Source organism: Malaya genurostris, chromosome 3 (assembly GCF_030247185.1).
Source record: "Malaya genurostris strain Urasoe2022 chromosome 3, Malgen_1.1, whole genome shotgun sequence".
NCBI classification, from domain to species: domain Eukaryota; kingdom Metazoa; phylum Arthropoda; class Insecta; order Diptera; family Culicidae; genus Malaya; species Malaya genurostris.
The window spans coordinates 95090418-95115735 of record NC_080572.1 but is presented as its reverse complement, the minus strand read 5'-3'; the positions used below and the strand labels follow the sequence as shown (position 1 = coordinate 95115735).

Sequence of the window (25318 nt, the reverse complement as noted above, 5' to 3'; positions counted from 1 at the left end):
ACAGCGGCCGTCCGTGGGCAATGATGATGATGTTACGAAGGAAAATGAAAAAAAAAATTTACAGAGAAGTAAATATTACGGAGAACAGAGTAAAAAGGGGATATGGGAACAAAATGACTAAGAACGACAAAGATCTAATTAGTTGACATCGAGATGGTGAAAAAACGTGGGAGGGGGAAGCAGAAAATTTAGTGACAGCAGAAAGATCTTGTTAGTTCCAATGAAGATGGTGGACAGACGAGGGATAGGGAGATTCGGGCGGATGTTAGTGTCGAACCTGTGGGTGGAGTTTCTTCTTCGCATCAGTCGAGGAACAGGGGTAACTAACGCAGATTACACTTGTATATTAATGTGTTTAAGGAATTTATATATGAGTAACATATATGATATATCCCGACTCGCCAACACATCTCGAACCGGAACATCAGGTGGTCTACCTCGGGCCCTGAGGGAGTCCTTTAAAACAGACCTGGCGTCACAATACCCCACACATGACCATACGACATGCTCGATGTCCTGATAACCGTTGCCACAGGTGCAGAGACCGCTCTCCATGACCCCAATACGCCGAAGATGTGCGTTGAATGTGTAGTGATTAGACATGAGCCGAGACATAACACGAATGAAATCGCGACTCACGTTCATCCTCCTGAACCAAGGTTTCGTCGATACCCTAGGGATAATGGAATGTAGCCATCGTCCCAGTTCGTCATTACTCCATGAAGTTTGCCAACTTTCAAGTGCTCTTCGACGAGAAATACTGAAAAATTCATTGAAGCAGATTGGTCTTTCATAAATATCACCTTCTAATGCGCCCACTTTAGCCAATGAGTCTGCCTTTTCATTTCCCGGAATGGAACAATGTGAAGGGACCCAGACTAACGATATTGAATAAGACCGTTCAGATAAAGTTCGCAAGTGTTCCCGTATTTTCCCCAGGAAATATGGGGGATACTTTCCTGGCTTCATTGCCCGGAGAGCTTCTATTGAGCTTAGACTGTCCGTGACAATGAAGTAATGGTCTTTGGGCAACGTTTCAATGATCTCGAGGGTGTACTGAATAGCAGCTAATTCTGCGACGTAAACTGAAGCCGGATCACTGAGTTTGTACGAAGCGGTGATGTTCTGATTGAAGATGCCGAAGCCTGTGGACTCGTTGATGTTTGATCCGTCAGTGTAAAACATCTTTTCACAGTTGACTGTTCTAAATTTATTATAAAAAATATTTGGGGCCACTTGAGGGCGCACGTGATCCGGAATTCCACGAATCTCTTCTCTCGTGGATGTGTCGAAAAACACAGTAGAATCAGAAGTATCCAACAAATGAGCACGGTTGGAAACAAACGAAGAAGGATTAATATTCTGAGCCATGTAATCAAAATACAAGGACATAAAACGGGTCTGAGAATTGAGCTCGACAAGCCTTTCGAAGTTTTCAATCACCATCAGATTTAAGATATCGCATCGGATTAGCAATCGATATGAGAGATCCCAGAATCGATTTTTCAACGGTAAGACGCCCGCAAGCACTTCGAGACTCATCGTATGAGTCGACTGCATGCAACCTAAGGCAATACGCAAACAACGATACTGAACTCTTTCCAGTTTAATGAAATGGGTGTTCGCGGCGGATCGGAAGCAGAAGCATTCCATTACGGACAATATCGTTGTTTGGTACAGCCTGATCAGGTCTCCTGGGTGGGCACCCCACCATGATCCGGTTATTGTACGAAGAAAGTTAATTCTCTGTTGGCATTTTTGTTTCAGATACCTAATATGACATCCCCAGGTGCCTTTGGAGTCGAACCAGACCCCGAGATATTTGAATGTGAAGACCTGAGCTATGGTTTCACCCCTTAGTTGAAGCTGCAGTTGTGCTGGTTCTCGCTTCCTTGAAAATACAACCAGCTCAGTTTTCTCCGTAGAGAAGTCGATACCAAGTTGAAGAGCCCACGTGGACAAGTTGTGGAGTGTATCTTGTAATGGTCCTTGCAGATCGGCAGTTTTGGATCCTATAATGGACACAACGCTGTCGTCGGCAAGTTGTCTTAGCGTGCAAGATGTGTTGATATATTCATCGATATCTTTTACGTAAAAATTGTATAAAAGGGGGCTTAAGCATGAGCCCTGAGGAAGACCCATGTAGCTAAATCTTATTGTCGACAAATCACCATGTGCGAAATACATGTGTTTCTCGGACAATAGATTATATAAAAAGGTGTTCAAAACCGGCGAAAGACCATGCTGGTGCAGCTTCTTAGATAGGATATTTATAGAAACTGAATCAAAAGCCCCCTTGATGTCTAGAAATACTGATGCCATTTGTTCTTTACGAGCAAATGCCATTTGAATTTCTGTTGAGAGCAACGCAAGACAATCGTTCGTTCCTTTACCCCTGCGGAAACCAAATTGTGTATCTGAAAGAAAGCCATTAGTTTCGACCCAATTGTCTAGACGGAAGAGAATCATTTTTTCGAACAACTTCCGGATACAGGAAAGCATAGCAATCGGCCGATACGAATTGTGATCGGAGGCTGGTTTCCCAGGTTTTTGAATGGCGATAACTCTCACTTGTCTCCAGTCGTGTGGGACAATATTACCCTCGAGGAACTTGTTGAATAAATTCAGCAAGCGTCTTTTGGCGGTGTCAGGCAGATTCTTCAACAAGTTGAATTTGATTCTGTCTAACCCCGGGGCCTTATTGTTACATGACAAGAGCGCAAGTGAGAACTCTACCATCGAAAACGGTGTTTCGTTTGTATTTGATGTCGCGGCGCGGGAGATCTTCTGTTCCGGAACAGAGTCTGGACATACTTTTTTAGCGAAATCGAATATCCAACGGTTGGAATATTCGTCGCTTTCGTTCGTGGTGTTTTGGTTTCGCATTCGTCGGGCTGTGTTCCAAAGAGTGCTCATCGATGTTTCTTTTGTTAATCCGTCAACAAACCGTCGCCAGTAACCTAGTTTCTTTGCTTTAACTAAGTTCTTCATTTGCTTATCTAGCGCTGCGTAATTTCTATAATTATCAGGTGTTCCATATTTTCTGAACTTTTTGAATGCTAAAGATCTTTCCGCGTTCAGTGATGAGCACTCTTTGTCCCACCACGGATTGGGAGGAAGGATGTTAGTTTTCGCGCCGGGTACACGTTTCGTCTGAGCTTGAATCGCGGAGTCGAGAATCAAGCCAGTCAAAAGCGTGTACTCTTCCTCCGGAGGAAGTTCTTGTGTTGTTTCCAGTTTCTCAGACATCGCATTTGCGTAATATTTCCAATCAATATTTCGTGTGAGGTCATACGAAACATTGATTGTCTCCGATGGTCTTAATCCGTTGGCGATTGAAATTACGATAGGTAGATGATCGCTACCGTGAGGATCGGGGATTACCTTCCACTTGCAATCCAACCGTAGCGATGTCGAGCAAAGGGATAAATCCAGCGCACTTGGTCTTGCTGGTGGTGCAGGAATCCGTGTCATTTCTCCCGTATTCAATATTGTCATATTGAAGTTGTCACAAATATCATGGATCATAGCTGATCTGTTATCGTCATGAAGACAACCCCATCCCGTACCGTGTGAGTTAAAGTCTCCTAAAACCAACGTTGGTGCGGGAAGGAGTTCTATGATATCACTGAGCCGCTGATGCCCAACCGAGGCTCTAGGGGGAATGTAGATGGAAGCAATACAAAGGTCCTTACCTTTGATTGTAACATGACATGCGACAACTTCAATACCTGGTATCGAGAGGAGGTTAATTCGATAAAAGGAATAGCACTTTTTGATTCCCAAAAGTACTCCTCCATAGGGGGTTTCTCGATCCAAACGAATAATATTAAAATTGTGGAAGTTGAGAGATATTTCAGAAGTTAACCAAGTTTCGCACAATGCAAATGCATCGCAATTCGTGGTATATAATAGATGTTTGAAGGAATCAATTTTTGGGATGATACTTCTGCAATTCCATTGTAAAACAGTGATCAAATCCTTGACCTCATTGGATAAATTAGCCATCGAAGGATACAATCGCTGAAAGAAGGGGCCATTTTACAGTCAACTGTTTCAAAAACGTCTCAGCTACGGGTACAAAGGTCATCAAAATACCTTTCAAGGGGTCAGAGATATTGAAAGTTTTAAAAATCCAGTCCACTATATCAGAGAATTTAATAAATCCAGCATTTGGTTGATTCTTTGACTGGTCTTTAGGGACAATTGAGTTTTTGTTTGTCTTAGGAAGTGTTGGAAACTCCTTATCAGATCTCAGTTTTTCTAGATCAGGAGCTATTCTTTGCTTCGGTGTTTTACTAACACTACCATTAGCTGTTACTTTTGGAGGCCCCTCAAGGGCCACCTTCGAACCCTTACTAGGTAGCTTATGAGAGGAAATATTTCTCCTTTTCCTGTTGCTACGAGGGATGGCCGAAGATGTGCCTTCGAGAGGGTCGTCTGAATCGCACTCGTCTGTTGACAAGCAAGCATAGGGATTTGCAGATGGGCTTGGTGGTGTAGCACTCTTTAGCATTTCTGCAAATGTGCGCTTGGAGCGTTCCCTCAAAGAGTGCTTTAGCTTATCTCCACGCAATTTGTAGGTGGGACATGCTGAGAGATCATGCGGACCCTCACTGCAGTAGAGACACTTTTCAATGGCTCTTCCGCAAGAGCCATCCGCATGACGCTCTCCACACTTCGAACAACGGGGCCGATTCGCACAATGGGAGGCTGTGTGTCCTAATTGCTGGCAATTAGTACAGTTCATAACCCGCGGCACGAAGAGACGTACGGGTAGACGAACCCTGTCCAGAAGGACATAATTTGGCAAAGCCGAACCAGCGAAGGTCACACGATACGAGTTCGATTGAGGATAAGATTTTGACCCATCCTCGGCGATCGATACTGAATGCAAGCGTTTGCAATCCAGTATCTTCAGATTCTTGAGTAAGGGGTTTTTGAAACCGCCAACCCCGTGCTCAAGAATATCTGCGCAAGTCAAACCTGCATCTGTGACCACGCCGTCTATTTCGACTTCGCGGGCTGGTACATATACGCGATAATCCCGCGTAAAGAGCTCATTTCGAACGATCTCATTAGCCTGCTTTAAGCTGGTCAACGAGACCCTGAGTTTGTCGGAGCGCATTTTTACTATTTGTGTGATAGTCGGGTAATGTGACGTCAGGTTCTTATTTAATGTCAATAAATTCAATGCTTTATCTTTAGATTTGGTCCGGAAGTACACCACATATGGACCGGTCGATAGCGAGGGTTCATCGGAATATTCCTTAATCCGGGGGGTTTTATTACTGTCAACAACAGGCGGATTAGGATCTGTCTTCATTTCTTCGTCTGGAGGGGGAGGACTCATTGTGCTTACTGTAGCACGAGGTTATATTTAGGCAAGTGGTAAATTATAAGAGGGATGCAACAATAAACTGTAATAAGTAATAAGAATAAAGAAAAAGGCAATACTTAGCTTGTTGTACAAATGCAAGGAACGGTCGCCAAGACCTGCTCTTGGTCGATTGCCACTTCAATTGATGCCAAAAAACCTCTACGAGGAAAAGCACAAAGCACCAGCTAACGGTTCGGTGCGAAGGTGCAAAAAACCTCACCGAGGAAAAGGCACAAATAAACTGTTTATAGTTTGTATGGACTAACGGTATCACTTCACTTCAATGTTCGATCACAATCGACACAGGGAACAATGGCCGCTTGTTTATAATCCGCACACTTGGCCTTGATCGGCGGAACAATAACCGGCTAACGGTACCGTTTCGATCGACCGCTCACAATAAGGCACTGTTCTATTATATAACGCGAAAAAAAACCTCTCAGAGGAAAAAGCACTATTGTCTATCACGCAATATCGTCCGACCACTTTATCACACACACAAATGGTTTTCAATGCTTTCGCATTAAATCCAAATCACGTCTGTTCGCTCGGAAGGTTGAAACGGCAATGATTTTCAAGAAGTTATATATGAGAGTCAGCCAAGTCGACCCAAGCCAAGGTAATCTGGTATGATTTTGCAGATAAAGCACTCAATTGTTCCCGTATTTTCCCCAGGAAATACGGTGAGTGCTTTCCAGGCTTCACTGAACGGAGAGCCTCAATGGAACTGAGACTGTCCGATACAATGAAGTAGTGATCTGCGGGCGGAGTTTCAATGATCTCAAGGGTATACTGAATTGCAGCTAGTTCTGCGACGTAAACAGAAGCTGAATCACTGAGTTTATTGGAAGCGGTGAAATTTACATTGAATATACCGAAGCCAGTGGACCCGTCGAGATATGATCCGTTAGTGTAAAACAATAAATGTTACAGTCGACTTCTTTAAATTTATTATTGAAAATTTTTGGGATCTCTTGAGGGCGTACAGGATCCGGGATTGCACGAATTTCTTCTTTCATGGATGTGTCGAAAAACACAGTAGATTTAGAAGTATCCACAAAACGAACACGACTGGGAACAAACGAAGAAGGATTTATATTCTGAGCCATGTAGTCAAAATACAAGGACATAACACGGGTCTGTTAATTAAGCTCGACAAGCTTTTCAAAGTTTTCTATCACCATCGGATTCAAGATGTCGCATCGGATAAGAAATCGATATGAGAGATCCAAGAATCTGTTTTTCAGCGGTAAGACGCCCGCCAGCACTTCAAGACTCATCGTATGAGTTGATTGCATGCAACCCAAAGCAATACGCAAACAATGATACTGAATTCTTTCCAGTTTAATGAAATGAATATTCGCAGCGGATCGGAAACAGAAACATCCATATCCCATTACTGACAATATCGTCGTTTTGTGCAACCTGATCAGGTCTCCTGGGTGAGAGCCCCACCAAGTTCCGGTTATTGTACGAAGGAAATTGATTCTCTGTAGGCATTTTCGTTTCAGATACCTAATGTGACATCCCCAGGTATTTTTGGAGTCGAAGCAGACTCCGAGATATTTAAATGTGAAGGCCTGAGCTATGGTTTCACCCCTTAATTGAAGCTGTAGTTGTGCTGGTTCTCGCTTACTTGAAATTACTACCAGCTCAGTTTTCTCCGTAGAGAACTCGATACCCATTTGAAGAGCCCATGTTGACAAGTGGTCGATGGTATCTTGTAATGGTCCTTGGAGATCGGCAGCTTTGAGTCCTATAATAGACACAACGCTGTCGTCGGCAAGTTGTCTTAGGATGTGTTGATACATTCAACAATATTGTTTATGTAAAAATTGTACAAAAGGGGGCTTCAGCATGAGCCCTGAGGAAGACCCATGTAGCTGAATCGTTTTGTCGACAAATCACCCGGTGCGAAATACATGTGTTTCTCAGACAATAGATTATATTAAAAGTTGTTCAAAACTGGTGAAAGACCATGCTGACGCAACTTCTCAGATAGAACGTCAATGGAAACTGAATCGAATGACCCCTTAATGTCGAAGAAAACTGATGCCATCTGTGAGAGCAACGCTAGACAATCGTTCGTTCCTTTGCCCCTGCGGAGCCCAAATTGTGTATCTGAATGCAACCCATATGTCTCGACCCTATTGTCTAGACGGAAGAGAATCATTTTCTCCAACAATTTCCGAATACATGAAAGCATAGCAATCGGTCGATACGAATTATGATCGGAGGCTGGTTTCCCAGGTTTTGGAATGGTGATAACTCTCACTTTTTTCCATTTGTGTGGAGCGCCTTTTGGCAGAGTCAGGCAGATTTTTCAACAAGTTGAATTTAATTCTGTCTAACCCCGGTGCTTTATTGTTACACGACAAGAGCGCAAGTGAGAACTCTACTATCGAAAACGTTGTTTCGTTTGTATTCGATGTCGTGACACGGAAGATCTTCTGTTCCGGAACAGAATCGGGGCATACTTTTCTAGCGAAATCGAATATACAGCGATTAGAATATTCCTCGCTTTCGTTCGTTGTGTTTTGGTTGCGCATTCGTCGGGCTGTGTTCCAAAGAGTGCTCATCGATGTTTCTCTTGTTAATCCGTCAACAAACCGTCGCCAGTAACCTAGTTTCTTTACTTTAACTAAGTTTTTCATTTGGTTATCTAGCGCTGCGTAATTTCTATAATTATCAGGTGTTCCATATTTTCTGAACTTTTTGAATGCTACAGATTTTTCCGCATTCAGTGATGAGCACTCTTTGTCCCACCACGGGTTGGGAGGATGAATGTTAGTATTCGCGCCGGGTACACGTTTCGTCTGAGCTTGAATCGCAGTGTCGAGAATCAAGCCAACCATAAACGTATACTCTTCCTCCGGAGGAAGTTCTTGTGTTGTTCCTAGTTTCTCAGATATCGATATTGCGTAGCATTTCCAATCAATATTGCGTGTGAGGTCAAACAAAACATTGATTGTTTCCGATGGTCTTAATCCGCTGGCGATTGAAATTACGATAGGCAGATGATCGCTACCGTGGGGATCAGGGATCACCTTCCACGTGCAGTCCAACCGTAGCGATGTCGAGCAAAGGGATAAGTCCAGCGCACTTGATCTTGCTGGTGGTGCGGGAATTCGTGTCATTTCTCCCGTATTCAAGATTGTCATATTGAAGTTGTCGCAAATATCATGGATCATAACTGATCTGTTATCATCATGAAGACAACCCCATCCCGTACCGTGAGAGTTAAAGTCTCCTAAAACTAACGTCGGTGCGGGAAGAAGTTGCATGATACTGTTGAGCCAGTGGTACCCAACTGAGGCTCTAGGGGGAATATAAGATGGAAGCAATACAAAGGTCCTTGCCTTTAATTGTGACATGACATGCAACAACTTCAATACCTGTTATCGAGGGTAGGTTAATTCGAAAGAAGGAATAGCACTCTTTGATCCCCAAAATCCCCCTCCTTCGTAGGGATTATCTCGATCCAGGCGAATAATGTTAAAATCGTGGAAGTTTAGTGATACATCAATAGTTAACCAAGTTTCGCACAATGCAAATGCGTCACATTTCAGATTATTTACTAGTTATTTAAAAGGATCTATTTTCGGGATGAACCCTTGCTAGGGAGTTTAGGAGATGATATATTTCTCCTCTTCCTAAAACTACGAGGGACAGTTGAAGATGTACCTTCTTGAGGATCGTCAGAGTCGCAATCGTCCGCAGACAAGCAGGTGTAGGGGTTCTGTTTAGGTGGTGTGGTGATTTTCAGCATTTTTGCGAACGAGCGGTTTGATCGTTGCTTGAGAGATCGTTTCAAATGATCTCCACGCAATTTATACGCAGAACATGCTGTGAGGTCATGCGGGACCGCCCCACAGTAAAGACACTTTTCAATGTTTCTGTCGCAAACGACATCCGCATGACTCTCTCCACATTTTGAGCAGCGGGCCGATTTCCACAATGGGAAGCTGGTGTCCTAGTTGTTGACAACTAGTGCAATTCATGACCCGTGGTACGAAAAGTCGTACAGGCAGACGAACACTGTCTAGGAGAACGAATTTCGGCAAAGCCGAGCCGGAGAAGGTCACCCGATACGAGTCCGAGTGGGGATAAGACTTTGTCCCATCCGCGGCGATCGATACTGAATGCAAACGTTTGCAGTCCAGTATCTTGACATTCTTAAGCAAGGGATATTTAAAACATCCGACTCCATGTTTGAGAATGTCATCGCATGTCAGATTTGGATCCGTGATCACTCCGTATATTTCGACTTCGCGAGCTGGTATGTAAACGCGGTAGTCCCGCGTAAAGTGATCGTTTCGAGCGATCTCATTAGCATGTTTCAGACTGGTCAACGAGACCCTGAGCTTATCGGGACGAATTTTTGAGAAAAAAATTCAAAGCTGTATATTTTGACGCCCAGTCTTTAGAGATTTTCAAAATATTAAGCGGTTTATTTTTCTCTTTGGTCCGGAAATAAACCAAATAAAGGCCAGCCGAGGGTGAAGGCTATTCGGGATACTGTTTAACCCGGTGAGTCTTACTATTTGGAGCAGATTTTGGGGTCATTCGGGTTTTTTGATGCCCCTGGAAGTGCTGGGTACTGCTTATCATCTCTAAGTTTTTTGAAACCAGGAGGTTTGCTTCGGTTTTGAGTCAGCACTTTTCGTTTTTGTTTGATCATTTTGTGACGAAGAGGACATTCTGAGGCCTTCACGAGGAAGCTTAGGAGAAGCCAGATTTTGTCTTTTCCTGCTTCCTTCAACCTGCGTGTAGGAAGGTCCTTTGCCTGGCAAGAGTGCAAACTGGTTCTCAGGGTTCGATGGAGTGGTTCTTTTGAGGATTTCCGCGTAAGAACGTTTAGAGCGTTCTTTCACGGATCGCTTCAATTTCTCTGCACGCTGTATATACGTAGGGCACACCGACAGATCATGAGGATTCTCCCCGCAGTAGGAACACTTTTCCGCTGCTCTTCTGCAGAGATCGTCCTGATGGGTCTCTCCACGTTTGCCGCACCGCAATTTGTTGCACCAATAGGTTGCCGTATGTATGTTTGCAGCTTGTACAGTGCATTACTCGTGATACATACAGCCGAACAGGTAGACGAACTCCACTCACTACCAAATAATTTGGAAGTGTAGATCCGGCAAATGTCACGCGAAATGAGTCTGATTGGTAAAATTTACCATCTATCGATTTGGAGTGCAATTTCACTGGCTGACGGTCGGGGTTTGTGTCATTATGTATTATGTAATATCGCTTGAAGATGCAACAATAAAGTTAGTAGCAATACAAACAACCCATTTCCCGTAGAGTTACGGAATTTAAATATGATCTTCATCCATAATACCGCCATTAACCCGAAACCTAGTTCATGGAAATACGAACACCATATTCGGTCAAATGAACTCGAAGGAAAATAAGTGATTGCATGTGTAATGTATTAGGCTCAGAGCAGTATATATACCAAATCTCAGATCACCATACACACAGTATAGTCCAACTAACTTGATCTATTTTAAGCGATCGGAGAGCAGGGTATAAAATACACCAATTTTCATTTCTGGTTTATTTTCGTGTGAAATGCTGCCATCGCCGGTTGTTGTTGGTTGGGTGTCAGCGCTAGAAGAAAAACTCTACCACATGTGGTCCGAACGATGTTTTCTTGAAAATAAGAAAATCTTTTTGGCAATTGATGCTTTTAGAGAATAAAACGGTGCACTCTTTCGAGTGCGTTTTCTTATAACCGTAGGTCGTTCTTGCGTGGGTCGACCAGCACGGTCGATTGGGAAATCAACATGTCAGATGGTTTTCTCGTGGGCATATGCAACGAATGATAAATTTATGAAGTAATGGTCAGTAGGCTGTTTCGGAATTATACGATGAAGCCTGCATCTTACGAAATGATCCGGCTGCTGCTGTGATCGTATTTATGAAACGGAAATTGGAGTCCACCAATAATATTACTATTATTGTGCTTGTGTGGAGAATTTTACGATCATAGTTGGCTTGCAATAGAGCGCCGATAAGCAAAGTGGCTGCTCACGAGTGTGTTTGCCCGTTTCGTTGATACATATCCCACGCTCCGACCGACCATAGAAACGAATTCGCTATTACCAACTCTATCAACCTCGTTCGTATATAAACATTACAATGTTTCTACGCGACCCGACGGAACGACGAAACATGTTTCGAAAATTATTCCCAGACAGTCGGAAATCGTACGAACATTACTTTATAAGTCCATCTGAGCTTGGCCAAATATCAAGAGAATAAGAGAATCGACCACGGTGTCCTAGTGGAGAATACGAATGAGAACGTGCAGAAGTCGGAAAACACATTTATCTGTCGAATAAAAACAATGAAGAGGGAAACCAAGAAAAACACATAAAATTTCACCATAAGAACATAGTGGTTCAAAAAAGTTAGAACAGTTTGCGAATGGATAATTTTTGCTTCCCACAAATTAGGTGTTCTCTACAATTATCTAAAGACTGCGCCCACGCAGTGGAAACGGGTACGGATTTAGTGCATTTCTTCCATTTTGTCCGTATTTACTGGAAGCCCTTGACTGCATTAACTCCGTCGCTGTTTTGAAATTGCCCAGTATTTTCGGTATAATTCCAAGGATTCATTCAATTGGGAACAAATTCGATCTTCCGGCGAACGACTGCAACTTGGTTAAAGCCGGGTATAAATAAACGATATAAAAAAATCGATCTTGTCGGCAGCTTACCGCCTTGAAATAGTCATGTTGGGATGTCATCGTCGAAAATGTGACGAATGGGTCCTATTCCGGTCTCAACTACAAATCGCTTACCAAATCATGACATTCATCGCGAACTTGTTGATAAACAGGAACTTGAATCTTACCAGCTCCTTTCCACGACCAGTCACGATTTAAAAACTTAGACCGGAAAGTTAAAATTGAGTTTGTTCCGTCAGCAATCAAATAGCAGCCCTTGCGTTTCGTCGAAACAAGGTCGTACAAGAGCCTTGAACGCATTATGGGCTCGGAATTCTGCTTTTTGTGTCGCTTAAGATAATTACAGGATTGGCACATTGTCGTAAAGCTGAATTACCGGTAGTGACACCTGCCAATGATAAATGGAACCAAGAAAAGGAGCATTCTTCCGAAGATTTCCATATCGGCAGTAGTGATTTGCAACGATTCTTTTGTTTATTCAATAGTACTAATAGATATCAACAATGAAAACAAACTCGGAGTAGAAGAAAATCGATTTCAAAGTGATTACTTCTACTTTATTTAGTGTAAACTACGATTAAACATGGAAAATCTTCAGAAATGTGTGAAATTGGGTAAGGTTAGGTTTTTTTAGGCCAGCATTTTTTTTAAACAGAAACCAGTGCAATAATGATTTCTCGAGTACTATGTTTAGCGATCGAGTACCATTTATTTCAGTTATTTTATTTGTTGTTTCCGGGTATTTGAAAAATAGTATTGAACCAAGTATAATGCTTTATTCTAAATAAACGTTATTTTTCGCACAATAAATTAAGATCAACATTACCAGAGTAAAAACTTTTTCTTCCACTTCTACTATGATTTTTTAAATGAATTTGCCCGTTTTTATGGGAAATCGTTAAAAAGGTGAAGTAATTATAATTTTTCCTACCGATTTGACAGCTTTTGTTGAAAGTATCATCTCTAAACAAGCAGCGTCTCTACATTTCATTGCAGCGTCATTGTGCCAATTGGCACGACTTGTATCTTTCCCTGTTTTTTGATATTTCGCATTCTTTGAATGTTTGCAACAACGTTGCCAGGTATACCGATTTATCGGTGTTTATGCAGATATTTGACCTCTATAGCGCAATACAGATATGTACCAAAGATAAATAATAAATACTGTATGTGCTTTTAAAAGATCTGGTTCGTTTTTGTACTTTCTAAAATGACTGCACTCACCGCTTGGTGGAGCGCGAGATTAATTGCATTATTATCATTTCAACCAAAGTGTGACTTTTGCATTATGAATGTGATGATGGGAACTCAGCAGTGCAACCAATTTATCACCATTGGTGCCAGTTTCACGGAGGACCGTAGATGTGCGCCAAAAAAAGGTCGTGACTGTCATGTCTGGAAACTCGTTTGTGACTTCCCATTACAACTTATGTTACCAACCACAGGAACATTTGGATTTGATGCTCTTGCCAATAACAGGCAAAATCACCAGGTTATGTCTGCTGTAAAACAACGAAGTGGAATCTCATAGCTTGCACTCGCTTTCGGGCATTAGAGTTCCACAGAGGATGTTAAAACCTGTTGCCTCACTCTAGCCTACATTTCATCTTACTTATTTCTAACATAACGTTCCAATCCATGTTTTGAGTTTTACTGAATATGTTTAGATTAGAGCCTTCCAATAAAGTGGAAATGAGAACGTTTTTCTACAGATTGCTCAACGATTTTAATTGATTGAAGCGAGTGGTACAATGTTTTCGTTATTTATATATGCTACGGTTATTCGGCAGCCATTTACGGCGAAGTAGAAGATATCATCGGAATCGTGAGAAAGAACACAGAGATCGACAATAATTTTTAGACAAAGGACCCCCCTCTCGGTAAACCAATGCCTTCCTTAAACATAAGACAAAACTTGTCTAAAACTCTTAGAACGGGCGATTGTCGGTCATTGAAGACTCGCTCGTTTAGAAAATCCCTGAAACCAAATTTAGAAATCCCTGAAACCAAATGACAATTTTATATGCAATCCAACTTGTGTGGATAATCAGAAGCAGAAACCATTGATGGGGCATTTTTTCTGACTGCTTGCGTATTTATTTACGATTACGACTAGCGATTTGCAAAAACTCACAAGGATTTTTTTTCTGAATTTTTCTGAAGTCTTATGGAATAATCGGCAAAGTAACCGGAATGATTGTTCTCGTATTTTTCGCAAGAAAATCTTCTTCAATTCACCTGGTCCTAACTGATTGAAACAATATTAGTAGTGCATTCACTGATACTCATCCAGTCTTTAACCAGACCCTGTCTGTTTAGAGAGAAATCAGTCTTCAGTTCAGCAACACCATCGCACGGTATCACATTTAGCATATCATGTTAAATGTATGGGTCATTCAGTAAAAACCATTCAAGCGAAGAGGTTGTGTTTCGATTGTACTGGCTCGTGAGTTAACGGCTGATACCGAGACAATTCTAAGCTTCAGGTAGTTAAACTGCCCATAGCAAACGTAATATTCGGGGCGTTTCCCGACTGGAAAGCTAGCAACGAAGGCCATCCCGTTCATACGCACAGAGGTGTAGAAACACAGAGGTGCGAGAGCATAGAAGTGACGAGTCACAGAGGTGCCATCGCATAAAGGTGCGAAGACGAAGGGGTGCAAAGGCACAAAGGTGCTAAAGCAACCCAGTGCTGATCTACCAGGTACCAGAATTTGTACGCTGCGTAGGATCAAAAGAGACGGCATATATCGCGAGGTGCTACACTGCAAGCATCGCATTTGATCGCCACCAAGAGCAAAAGCACTGTACCTGGGGTCAGGTACAGGCAGCACAGCAAGTGCAGTGGTGTCCACAACGACGGCAGAGCAACTGAGATAGCAGTAAACGACAGAAGACTGCCAATTGGAAACAGCAGAAGACTGCCAATTGGAAATCGTTGGAAGAGCTTCACGTCGTTCTTCACGATAAAGGAACAGAGACATCAGCTACAAGGTAGATTTAATTTAATTTATTTTTTATTTCTTATATCTGAAATTTTACTAAACATAAGTTTTTATTTTGGTATTATTAATTTACAAAAAAATTTAATGTAATGGATGATCTTATGGAAGATCATCCGAATCCGATTCCGGATACTAGTAAGAGTTTAAATACTCCGAGGGCTAAACATTATCCACAGGGTACCACTGGGCCATGGATAGTCTATCTTCGAAAAAAAGAAAAGATTTTAAATTTGATGCAAATTACCAAGGATTTGACATCACATTTCTCTGAAGTTAAAGAAATATGTAAAGTTAATAGAGATAAAATTCGAGTTGTTGTCAATGACTTGAAACAGGCGAACGAAATTGTAACCTGTAAATTATTTTCTGTTGAATATCGAGTTTACATTCCATCGAAGGAGGTGGAAATTGACGGTGTCGTGACTGAAGCAAGTCTGACGGCCGATGATTTACTTAAAAATGGAGTTGGTCGTTTTAAAAACTCCATGCTTGAGGGAGTTAAGATACTCGAGTGCAAGCAATTGTACTCAGCATCTATTGTCGATGGAAAAAAGTCGTATCGTCCCTCAGATTCGTTTCGTGTAACATTTGCCGGATCTGCGTTGCCTAGCCATGTCTATATCGATAAAATTCGTCTTCCTGTTCGGCTTTTCGTACCGCATGTTATGAATTGCACGAACTGTAAAAAATTCGGGCATACAGCTACTTACTGTAGTAATAAGTCCAAATGTATCAAATGTCAAGGGCCTCATAAGGATAATCTTTGCGATAAAAATGTTGAAAAATGTGTTTATTGTGGGGAGAGACCTCATGATGATCTTTCAGTATGCGCTGCATTTAAGTTGCGTAAAGACAAAATGAAGCTTTCTTTAAAAGCACGGTCTAAGCGCACATATGCAGAAATGCTTAAAACGGTCATACATGTCTCCCCCTTGGAAACCGAAAACGGTTTTTCAAATCTTATGGAGCCAGAGGAATCTGACTCCGACGGAAATAGTGAAGATACCTCGTTTGTCACTCCTCAAGGGTCTGTTAAGAGGAGATTAACAAACCACAAAATACCTAAAAAGACACCTAAAATTACATCTTCAAAAAAAGATCCCCGTGTTAAAGCTAAAAAGCCAAATTTAAAACCAAAAACTGTGCCTCCTGGTTTGTCAAATTCACAAACCAATCCAGAAACTAGCTCAAGGAAAGACAATAATCCAGTGGGCTCCGTTTCACATTCACCAACAGGATTACTTAAGTTTTCGGAAATTGTAGAATGGATTTTCGCAGCATTCAATATTTCTGAACCTCTAAAGACTATCATAACGGCATTCCTTCCAATAGCTAGAACTTTTTTGAAACAGTTATCAGCTCAATGGCCAGTTCTTTCAGGTTTTGTATCATTTGATGGATAATTTATCATCCGCCGCAAATGATTCAATCACTGTCCTGCAGTGGAATTGTCGAAGCATCATGCCAAAACTTGATTCATTTAAAGTTTTGTTGCATAGTCAAAAATGTGATGTATTTACTTTGTGCGAAACATGGCTTACATCAAACATAGCCTTAAGTTTTAATGACTTTAACATTATACGTCTCGATAGAGACTCTCCGTATGGTGGAGTGCTTTTAGGAATTAAGAAATGTTATTCCTTTTATAGATTAAATATTCCTTCGACTTCTAGTATAGAAGTTGTTGCTTGTCAAATAAACATTAAAGGAAAGGACATTTGCATTGCTTCAGTATATATTCCTCCAAGAGCTCAAGTTGGACAACGACAGCTTAATGAAATTGTCGAAGCCCTTCCTGCTCCACGTTTGATTTTAGGAGATTTCAATTCGCACGGAATGATGTGGGGTTCCGTTTACAATGATAGCAGATCATCCTTAATATATAATATTTGCGACAATTTTAGCATGACGGTACTAAATATGGGTAGCATGACACGGATCCCAAGACCTCCTGCACGTCCAAGTGCATTAGATTTATCTCTTTGCTCGACTTCAATTCGACTAGATTGCACCTGGAAAGTATTTCCTGATTTACACGGTAGCGATCATTTACCAATCATCATCTCAATTAGCAGTAACAAAGGCATTGCTAATTCAGTTAATATTCCATATGATTTGACAAAAAATATTGACTGGATTAAATACCAAAGTAATATTTCAAGTGCCTTAACTTCAATGGAAGAGCTCCCTCCACTTGAAGAATATGACTTCCTCGTTTGTTCGATTCTGGAGGCCGCAGAACAAGCCCAAACCAAACGATTTCTTGGTCCATCGTCTAACAGAAGGCCTCCAAACCCTTGGTGGGACAAAGAGTGCTCAGATGCTAAGCACGCGAAACAAAATGCCTTCAAGATGTTTTTAAAACGAGGAGGAGGAACTCCTCAGAATTTTGAAAAATTCTTGACTTTAGAAACCAAGTACAAGAGCATACTTCGGGCCAAGAAATGTAGCTATTGGAGACATTTTGTCGAAGGTTTGTCAAGAGAAACCTCAATGAGCACTCTTTGGAATACGGCCAGACGAATGAGGAATCGTAACGTAGGAAATGAGAGTGAGGAATACTCGAACCGATGGATATTTGATTTTGCGAGGAAAGTTTGTCCAGATTCTGTTCCTACGCATAGCATTATTAGGGAATCTTTTTCAAATAATGGTTCCATTGATAGCCCCTTTTCTATGATGGAATTTTCCATAGCACTCATGTCTTGTAACAATAACGCTCCTGGGTTGGACAGAATTAAATTCAACTTGGTGAAGAATCTGCCCGACCTCGCAAAAAGACGTTTGTTGGAATTGTTCAACAAGCTTCTTGAGCAAAATATTGTTCCACCTGACTGGAGGCAAGTGAAAGTTATCGCCATTCAAAAGCCGGGGAAACCAGCTTCCAATCACAACTCATATAGACCCATCGCGATGTTGTCCTGCATCAGAAAATTGTTCGAAAAAATTATTCTACGACGTCTCGACACTTGGGTCGAGACGAACGGTTTGTTGTCAGATACTCAGTTTGGCTTCCGTAGAAATAAAGGGACGAATGATTGCCTTGCATTACTTTCGTCTGACATCCAAATTGCCTTCGCTCAAAAGCAACAAATGGCATCTGTATTTTTAGACATTAAAGGAGCATTTGATTCAGTTTCCATTGATGTTCTTTCAGACAAGCTTCACCAACATGGACTCCCAGCGGTTATAAATAATTATTTGCACAACCTTTTGTCAGAGAAACGCATGCATTTTTCACATGGCGATTTGGTAACATTCAGAATTAGCTACATGGGTCTACCGCAAGGCTCTTGCCTCAGTCCGCTCCTCTATAATTTTTACGTGAATGACATTGACAGCTGTCTAGTATCCCCATGTACACTAAGACAATTGGCAGATGATGGCGTAGTTTCAGTTACTGGACCCAAAGCTATTGATCTGCAAAAACCATTGCAAGATACCTTAGATAACTTGTCCGATTGGGCTGTTCATCTTGGTATCGAATTCTCTGCGGAGAAAACAGAGTTAGTCGTCTTTTCAAGAAAGCATGATCCCGCGCAGCTTCAGCTCCATATGATGGGAAGAATGATCCAGCAGGTTTTGACTTTCAAATACCTCGGGGTGTGGTTTGATTCCAAATGCACGTGGGGAGGACACATTAGGTTTCTGATAACAAAATGCCAACAAAGAGTAAATTTTCTTCGAACAATAACCGGATCTTGGTGGGGTGCTCATCCGGAAGATCTAATAAAATTGTATCAGACAACGATACTTTCAGTGATGGAATATGGATGCGTTTGCTTTCGTTCCGCTGCAAACTCTCATATTATCAAATTAGAGCGAATTCAATATCGTTGTTTGCGAATTGCTTTAGGCTGCATGCATTCGACACATACAATGAGTCTTGAAGTTCTGGCGGGAGTTCTTCCATTGAAGGATCGTTTTTGGGAGCTTTCGTCGCGACTGCTAATAAGATGCGAGGTACTGAATCCCCTAGTTATTAATAACTTCGAAAGGCTAGTTGAGCTTCAATCTCAAACAAGATTCATGACTGTATATTTTAACCATATGTCACAGGAAATCAACCCTTCAAGATATATTCCTATCCGTGTCAGCCTCCTAAATGTCCCTGACTCAACTTTATTTTTCGACACATCCATGCAGCGCGAAGTGCGTGGAATTCCGGAACACCTACGCTCGTTGGAAATCCCAAAAATATTTACAAGTAAGTTCAGGCATATCGACTCTGAGAAAATGTTTTACACGGACGGATCGCGAATTGAAGAAGCGACAGGGTTTGGTATGTTCAACAATAATGTTTCGGTCTCCTTTAGGCTTCAAGAACCTGCATCTGTTTATATAGCAGAGTTAGCAGCAGTTCATTATAGTTTGAGTATAATCGTCACATTATCTCCAAACCATTATTTTCTTTTCACAGATAGTCTGAGTGCAATTGAAGCCATTCGCTCAAAGGCTGCTGGCAAAAATGAACCTTTTTTCTTGGGCAAAATAAAACAGTGCCTGAACGTCATATTGAATAATAATTATCAAATCACAATAGTTTGGGTTCCGGCTCATTGCTCCATTCCAGGCAATGAAAGAGCCGATATTTTAGCCAAACGTGGTGCTATTGAGGGTGAAATTTATGAGAGACCAATTGCTTTCAATGAATTCTATAGCGCGTCTCGCCAAAGAACACTTGCCAGCTGGCAAGCTTCTTGGGATAAAGATGATCTGGGTCGGTGGATGCACTCAATTATTCCTAAAATATCGACAAAGGCATGGTTCAGGGGACTGGATGTGAGTAGAGATTTCATTCGTGTGATGTCCAGACTCATGTCCAATCACTACACGTTAGATGCACATCTCCTTCGAATTGGACTTTCCGAGACTAATCATTGTGCTTGTGGCGAAGGTTACCGCGATATTGACCATGTTGTTTGGACATGCGTGGAGTATCGTGATGTCAGATCTCAACTAATAAATTCCTTGCGTACCCAAGGTAGACTATCCAATGTCCCAGTTCGCGACATTCTTGCTAGTCGTGACGTTCCTTACATGAAACTTCTTTATTATTTCATTAAGTCCATTGGAGTTCCAATTTAAATTTTATTTTATGTTAGATTGTTTTCTCTTCCATGAGCTCAACCAATAGCCAGCTATCTTATATTAAATAAAAGTGATGAACTGATACAAACAAACCTGAAATAGTTATAAGATCATGTACAAAATAAATGTATTTCATTTAATGTAATTTATAATAGCAACTCGCTTGATAAAAACAGTGTTTAGATTAACTAATGAATACCAACATACTAATAGGATATTCGAAATGTATTAGGTTTAAAGTACTATGTATTGTAGATGCCACGGCGAAGAAAAACTTATGTATATTGCCTATGAAATAAACGTATTTATGAAAAAAAAAAAAAAATGTATGGGTGCGCAGCAACGTTAATAAAAGTCAATTTCATTGACGAAAAATAAATGGCACATTGGAGGACAGATATAGCGTGATGGGTAAGTCGATGCTTTTCACGCAGCCCGCCTGGGTTCGATTCCCAACCCCGCACATAGGGTCAGAAAGTTCCAATTCCTGTCAACGACTAAAGCGGAGAATAATCGTTTCAAGATTGTGTTCAGTCATTTTCGCTGTGCAGTATTAATACACAATGATTGTTACATATTGGTGCTCGTATTTATGGTAGTTTGGATTTCCAAAGAGGTGCTAGAGTGTAATAACTTTGATTTAATACATTTTGGACTCTCTCTACGGCTAAACTTCACAGATTTTCAATGTATTGAAGAAGCAATATCGACTAAATTTACATGCAAATGTCATTTTGGTTTCGTCTTGTCATATGGAAAGAGTGACGTTGACGTTGATACTCTCTTTTGTTGAAGTGAAAGACAAAAATACTTCCTCTCTCTTCGTTTGTTTTGAATGCGAAAAGCAAAGTCAGGGTACTACATTTCGATGCGGAGATTGACTTTCTGGGTCAAATGATTTGAATGTTGGAATGGATTATTTCGTGGAAAATACGTGACAATGCGTACTCGCTGGGGGTGTCATGCTCGCAAAAAAGTATGTCGCTTGTGATTTGTTCGTATAGTGTTAGAGCTAGATATACTGATAATATGATGTCTTAGATTTTACTTAGATCATCTTCAAATAACATTGAGAGTTTTAATTTGAATTAAGTTATTTTTAAGGCATTAACTTAATAATCTAGTTAGTTTTATATTCATCTACCATAGAGCTAGTTTGGTAGTCCCGGTGAACGTTAACTATAATTAGGTTGAACCCGGGATAGAATAAACGATATAACAATAGTTTGTTAGGATACAGATCTCTTATTTGGGATACTTCGATGCAGCAACAGATCATTTAAATCATTAAATAATTGAAGCTAGTAATCCAACAGTCCCAAAAGCGCACACTAAATAGGCTCTTTATTGTCGACCTCAATTACGGCCATATCAACGTTTTTGTTATTCTGCTATGGAATCAATAGTGAAGGATCTACACGAGGAAAATAATAATCAATTCGTTCTCTTTGTAAAATAAGAATTTCTCTAAAAAGTTGAACAAATCATATAAGTTTCTTAGGAAACCGCAGAAACCAATTCCAGCTTTCAAAGAAAAAATCAAATACGTTTCATAAACGACGAGAAAACTCATACAAATGTCCGGTAGTTTGAGAGTGTCCAGAATTTCAATTTGGACGTTGTGAGTCCTATAGAAAACGATTTCTCACTGAAATATGACCATATTTCAACTCAAGTATTGTTACAAGGTGATATTACTGAGATGAATTTTGATGAAATTAAGTTAATCATTAGGAAACTTAAAAACATGTAGGATCCTGTTAATGATGGAGTTTTCAATATTCTTATGAAAATTTTTGTGCCTAGGGCACCTATTTTTGTGCATAGAGCACATAACCATTTTCATACACTTTATGTTTCGTTTTCGACTCGTCAGTATATAACAGTTTATGTTGAACTGAATGAAAAAGCAAAGTCTTGGCATTACATTCCTTTTGTGGAATTTGGCCTTTCTGTTTCAACAGACTTCGCAGCCGATTCTTAGTGAACAGAATCATTGCATGGCTAGTACTATGGATCCTACTGACACTAAGAATCCTTCCAGGTAGGGGCTCGAACATACGACAACTGGCTTGTAAGACCAGCGTCCTATGCATTGAACCACCAACCCGGGACAACTGAATGACCAAAACCTGAACCGGCCAGTATATGCCGAAAATAGTTTACGTTCGGCACGTCAGGTAAGATATTGCACTTCGGTGCAAATAAAATAAGTGTTCTGCAAGTAGCAGAAACTTTATATCTGCCTAGCGGTTTATGTTAAACTACTGGGTCACATAACAGTTCAACATAAACTGTTATGTACTGACGAGTCGAAGACTAAAGTATATCAATTTTCTTATCGGAGCCATTTGAATTTCGTCTTCAACTACCCATCAATTTGTTAAACTAAAATGATAAAAGCAAACACGATTATATTATTATCCGGTATTTGTCGTAATGAATATAGTATAAAGATCGTGCATTAGGGATGTTTAAGGTTTGCTCTTAAAATTCTATATTCGATGTTTTACTTGAATTTTTATCCAGTTTCATATGAGTTACATTTAACCAATATTTGCATTGAACCATTTATATGACGCTGCCAATAATACATATTTTAAGTGAAAAACAAAACAAAATACCTTTTTTTCAATAAATACGTTTATTTCATAAGGCAGTATACATAAGTTTTTCTTCGCCGTAGCATCCACAATACATAGTACTTTAAACCTAATACATTTCGAATATCATATTAGTATGTTGGTATTTATTAGTTAATCTAAACACTGTTTTTATCAAGCGATTTATTATAAATTCCATTAAATAAAACGTGCTTAATCCACCTAGCAGTGCGATGGTACCTTTTTTTTATCAATCCGCATGTGTTTTTTGCATGAATATTCTTCGGCGTTTCAGTTCTCGTGACATTATTTTAATGACCGTCGATTTAAGTGGCAATTTGAGATTTTAATCACTCATTACTCTGTAATATCGAAACTGCAAATCGGATCGAATTTGAATCTAAAAGTGTGACAATCGATTGAACATTCCATGATATGTCGAAGTAAGTTCCACTTTAGAGTTTACGGTAATTTTGGGTACTTCCAAGGCCGGTTTGAATTTTAAAAATTCATCATTCTGTAATTCCAGAATCGGAAGTCAGAATTGGATAAAATTCATTAATTTTGTCTTCGTAGATCTGGCTTTTTTAGAAAACGATTGAGCTTTGAGAAACGATTCGATACTGCTTTCAACTGGAAAATACTGCCATCATTTGGTTTACATATGGCATATTCGAACAATTATGTTGCCAAAAACGAACCGTGCTAAAATCGGTCCGAGGCAAAATGTTATGAAAAAGGATACTGTACGCAGTCTTTTGAGTACTTGAAAACAAATGTATGTAACAGTATAAAAAATCGTGTTTTATGTTGCTCCCAAGCATTTCTTTGCCAGACAGCGCTCAAATATCCTACTGCTGGAATAGGGGGAAAAGTCGCTTACACCAAAATTTCGATATCTCCGTTAAAAATGGACGGATTTTAACAATCTATGGCTTGTTGGATAGGTATTACCGTGCGAAATCTAAGTCTGGAAACATATTTTGTTTTCAAGGTCAAATGTGACAGATACTGTCAAAAAACAGAAAATTTTGACATAAAACTTCGTATAACTCAAAAAGTAAACATCGGTCCAGCTATCTCTGAGATCTCGATCTCTTAGTTGACAACACACATACAGACACACACACACACATACATACACACGGACATTTGTTCAGTTCGTCGAGCTGAATCGATTGGTATATGACATTCGGCCCTCCGGGCCTCGGAAAAATTTTCGAAAGTTTGAGCGATTTCTATACCTATTTTTTATATATACAAAAAAAGGTAAAAAAAATACATTTATTTTGAACATGATCTTCTAATTATTTCAGGTTTGTTTGTCTCAGCTCATCACTTTTATTCAATATAAGAAAGCTATTGGTTGAACTCATGTAAGAAGAAAGAGTCTAAGGTTACTCTTAGTCTGAGCTTACTCTGCATCTCTAAAATGCATTGTTTTAATCCAGTAATATAGCTTTTCAGATCATTTGGTAGATTTTGCACTTTTTTGTGTCGACATTCTTATAAGTAACTTAAGAAAAATTCTCACACTCATCAACTCGTAACTGATCATCACAGATACGAAAAAAAAATCTGCAGCATTCGATGGCATCGTATTTCTGCATTTGTCGTGTTTTCAATCATTCTAACTTCCCTGTGCTTCTCGAATGAGTTCCGAAGGGAACGCATGGTGCGCCGTATCATTACATTTTTGTGTCCCATCGCGCAGATGTACTCTGCACCTCCACAACAGTGTGCCAAGCCGGTTACTTACGGAACCGTGAATGAATAGCTTGTGCGAGGGATTCTCCCTCGTACGGGTACGGGAGCAGGAAGAAAAACGCCAACTACCCGGCGGCGTTGAAAGCAGTGGCCGCGGAAATGGTGGCAGGTGTCCGCCAGCGAAGCAGGGTCGGGACGACGGTGTGTGTTTTGATTTCCCTTTTGAAACGTTATTTCGGACGATTTTCAGCTAGATCTAGTCTTAGCTCGACTCGCATCACGTCGCGACGTTGACGTGTCGGAAAATACACGATCTCCGGCCCATCAGTGCCGTTAACGGTTACTCTACAAGTTTACTTTTCTTCCACCCTGAATGAGGTGGAAAGTGATTACCTTATATGGATGCCCACTAGCAACAGTGTAGTATCTGTTGTTCTATTCAGTTAATTTGTCATAATTGTCAGTGAAACGTGCTAATGATTTTGTGCAGAAGACTAAGCTGCGCATGAGAAGTTCAGATTCAACCTAGTTAATACTGCTAAGTGCCCGGCGAATGCATTGCGTGAATTAAGTGAAAAGTCGGACTTTGCCAGAAATTCCTACCCGATGATTGTATCGGAAATGTTGCCAGAGTTGCTTTTTTCGGGTAACTATCATTTCATGATCTCGTATTTCGTTCTCCTATATGAATACACCATAAAATTGTTCCCGGGAAGTCGACGATAGCCACTTGTTTACTGAGCTAGTAAGATATCCTCAAAAGCAATACTTTTCACACCACATAAAGTTTCGTAGCAACGAGTTTCCTCATTTAGTAGACTGAAAGATT

At 40.5% G+C, this 25318-nt stretch overlaps 1 protein-coding gene across 3 annotated transcripts in view; it reads left to right on the top strand.

Moving 5' to 3' along the window:
• LOC131435637 (uncharacterized) overlaps positions 1-25318 on the top strand; it is a 52088-nt gene that overhangs the window by 13172 nt on the left and 13598 nt on the right. For 2 of the 3 annotated variants that reach the window (XM_058603733.1, XM_058603736.1), the window contains exon 1: positions 24765-25135. The exons of the other annotated variant lie outside the window; for it this stretch is intronic. In XM_058603733.1, the coding sequence (XP_058459716.1) occupies positions 25096-25135 (40 nt within the window). In that variant the 5' untranslated portion in view covers positions 24765-25095. Of the gene's footprint in view, positions 1-24764; positions 25136-25318 lie in introns of those variants that run through there. 3 annotated transcript variants of the gene reach the window in all.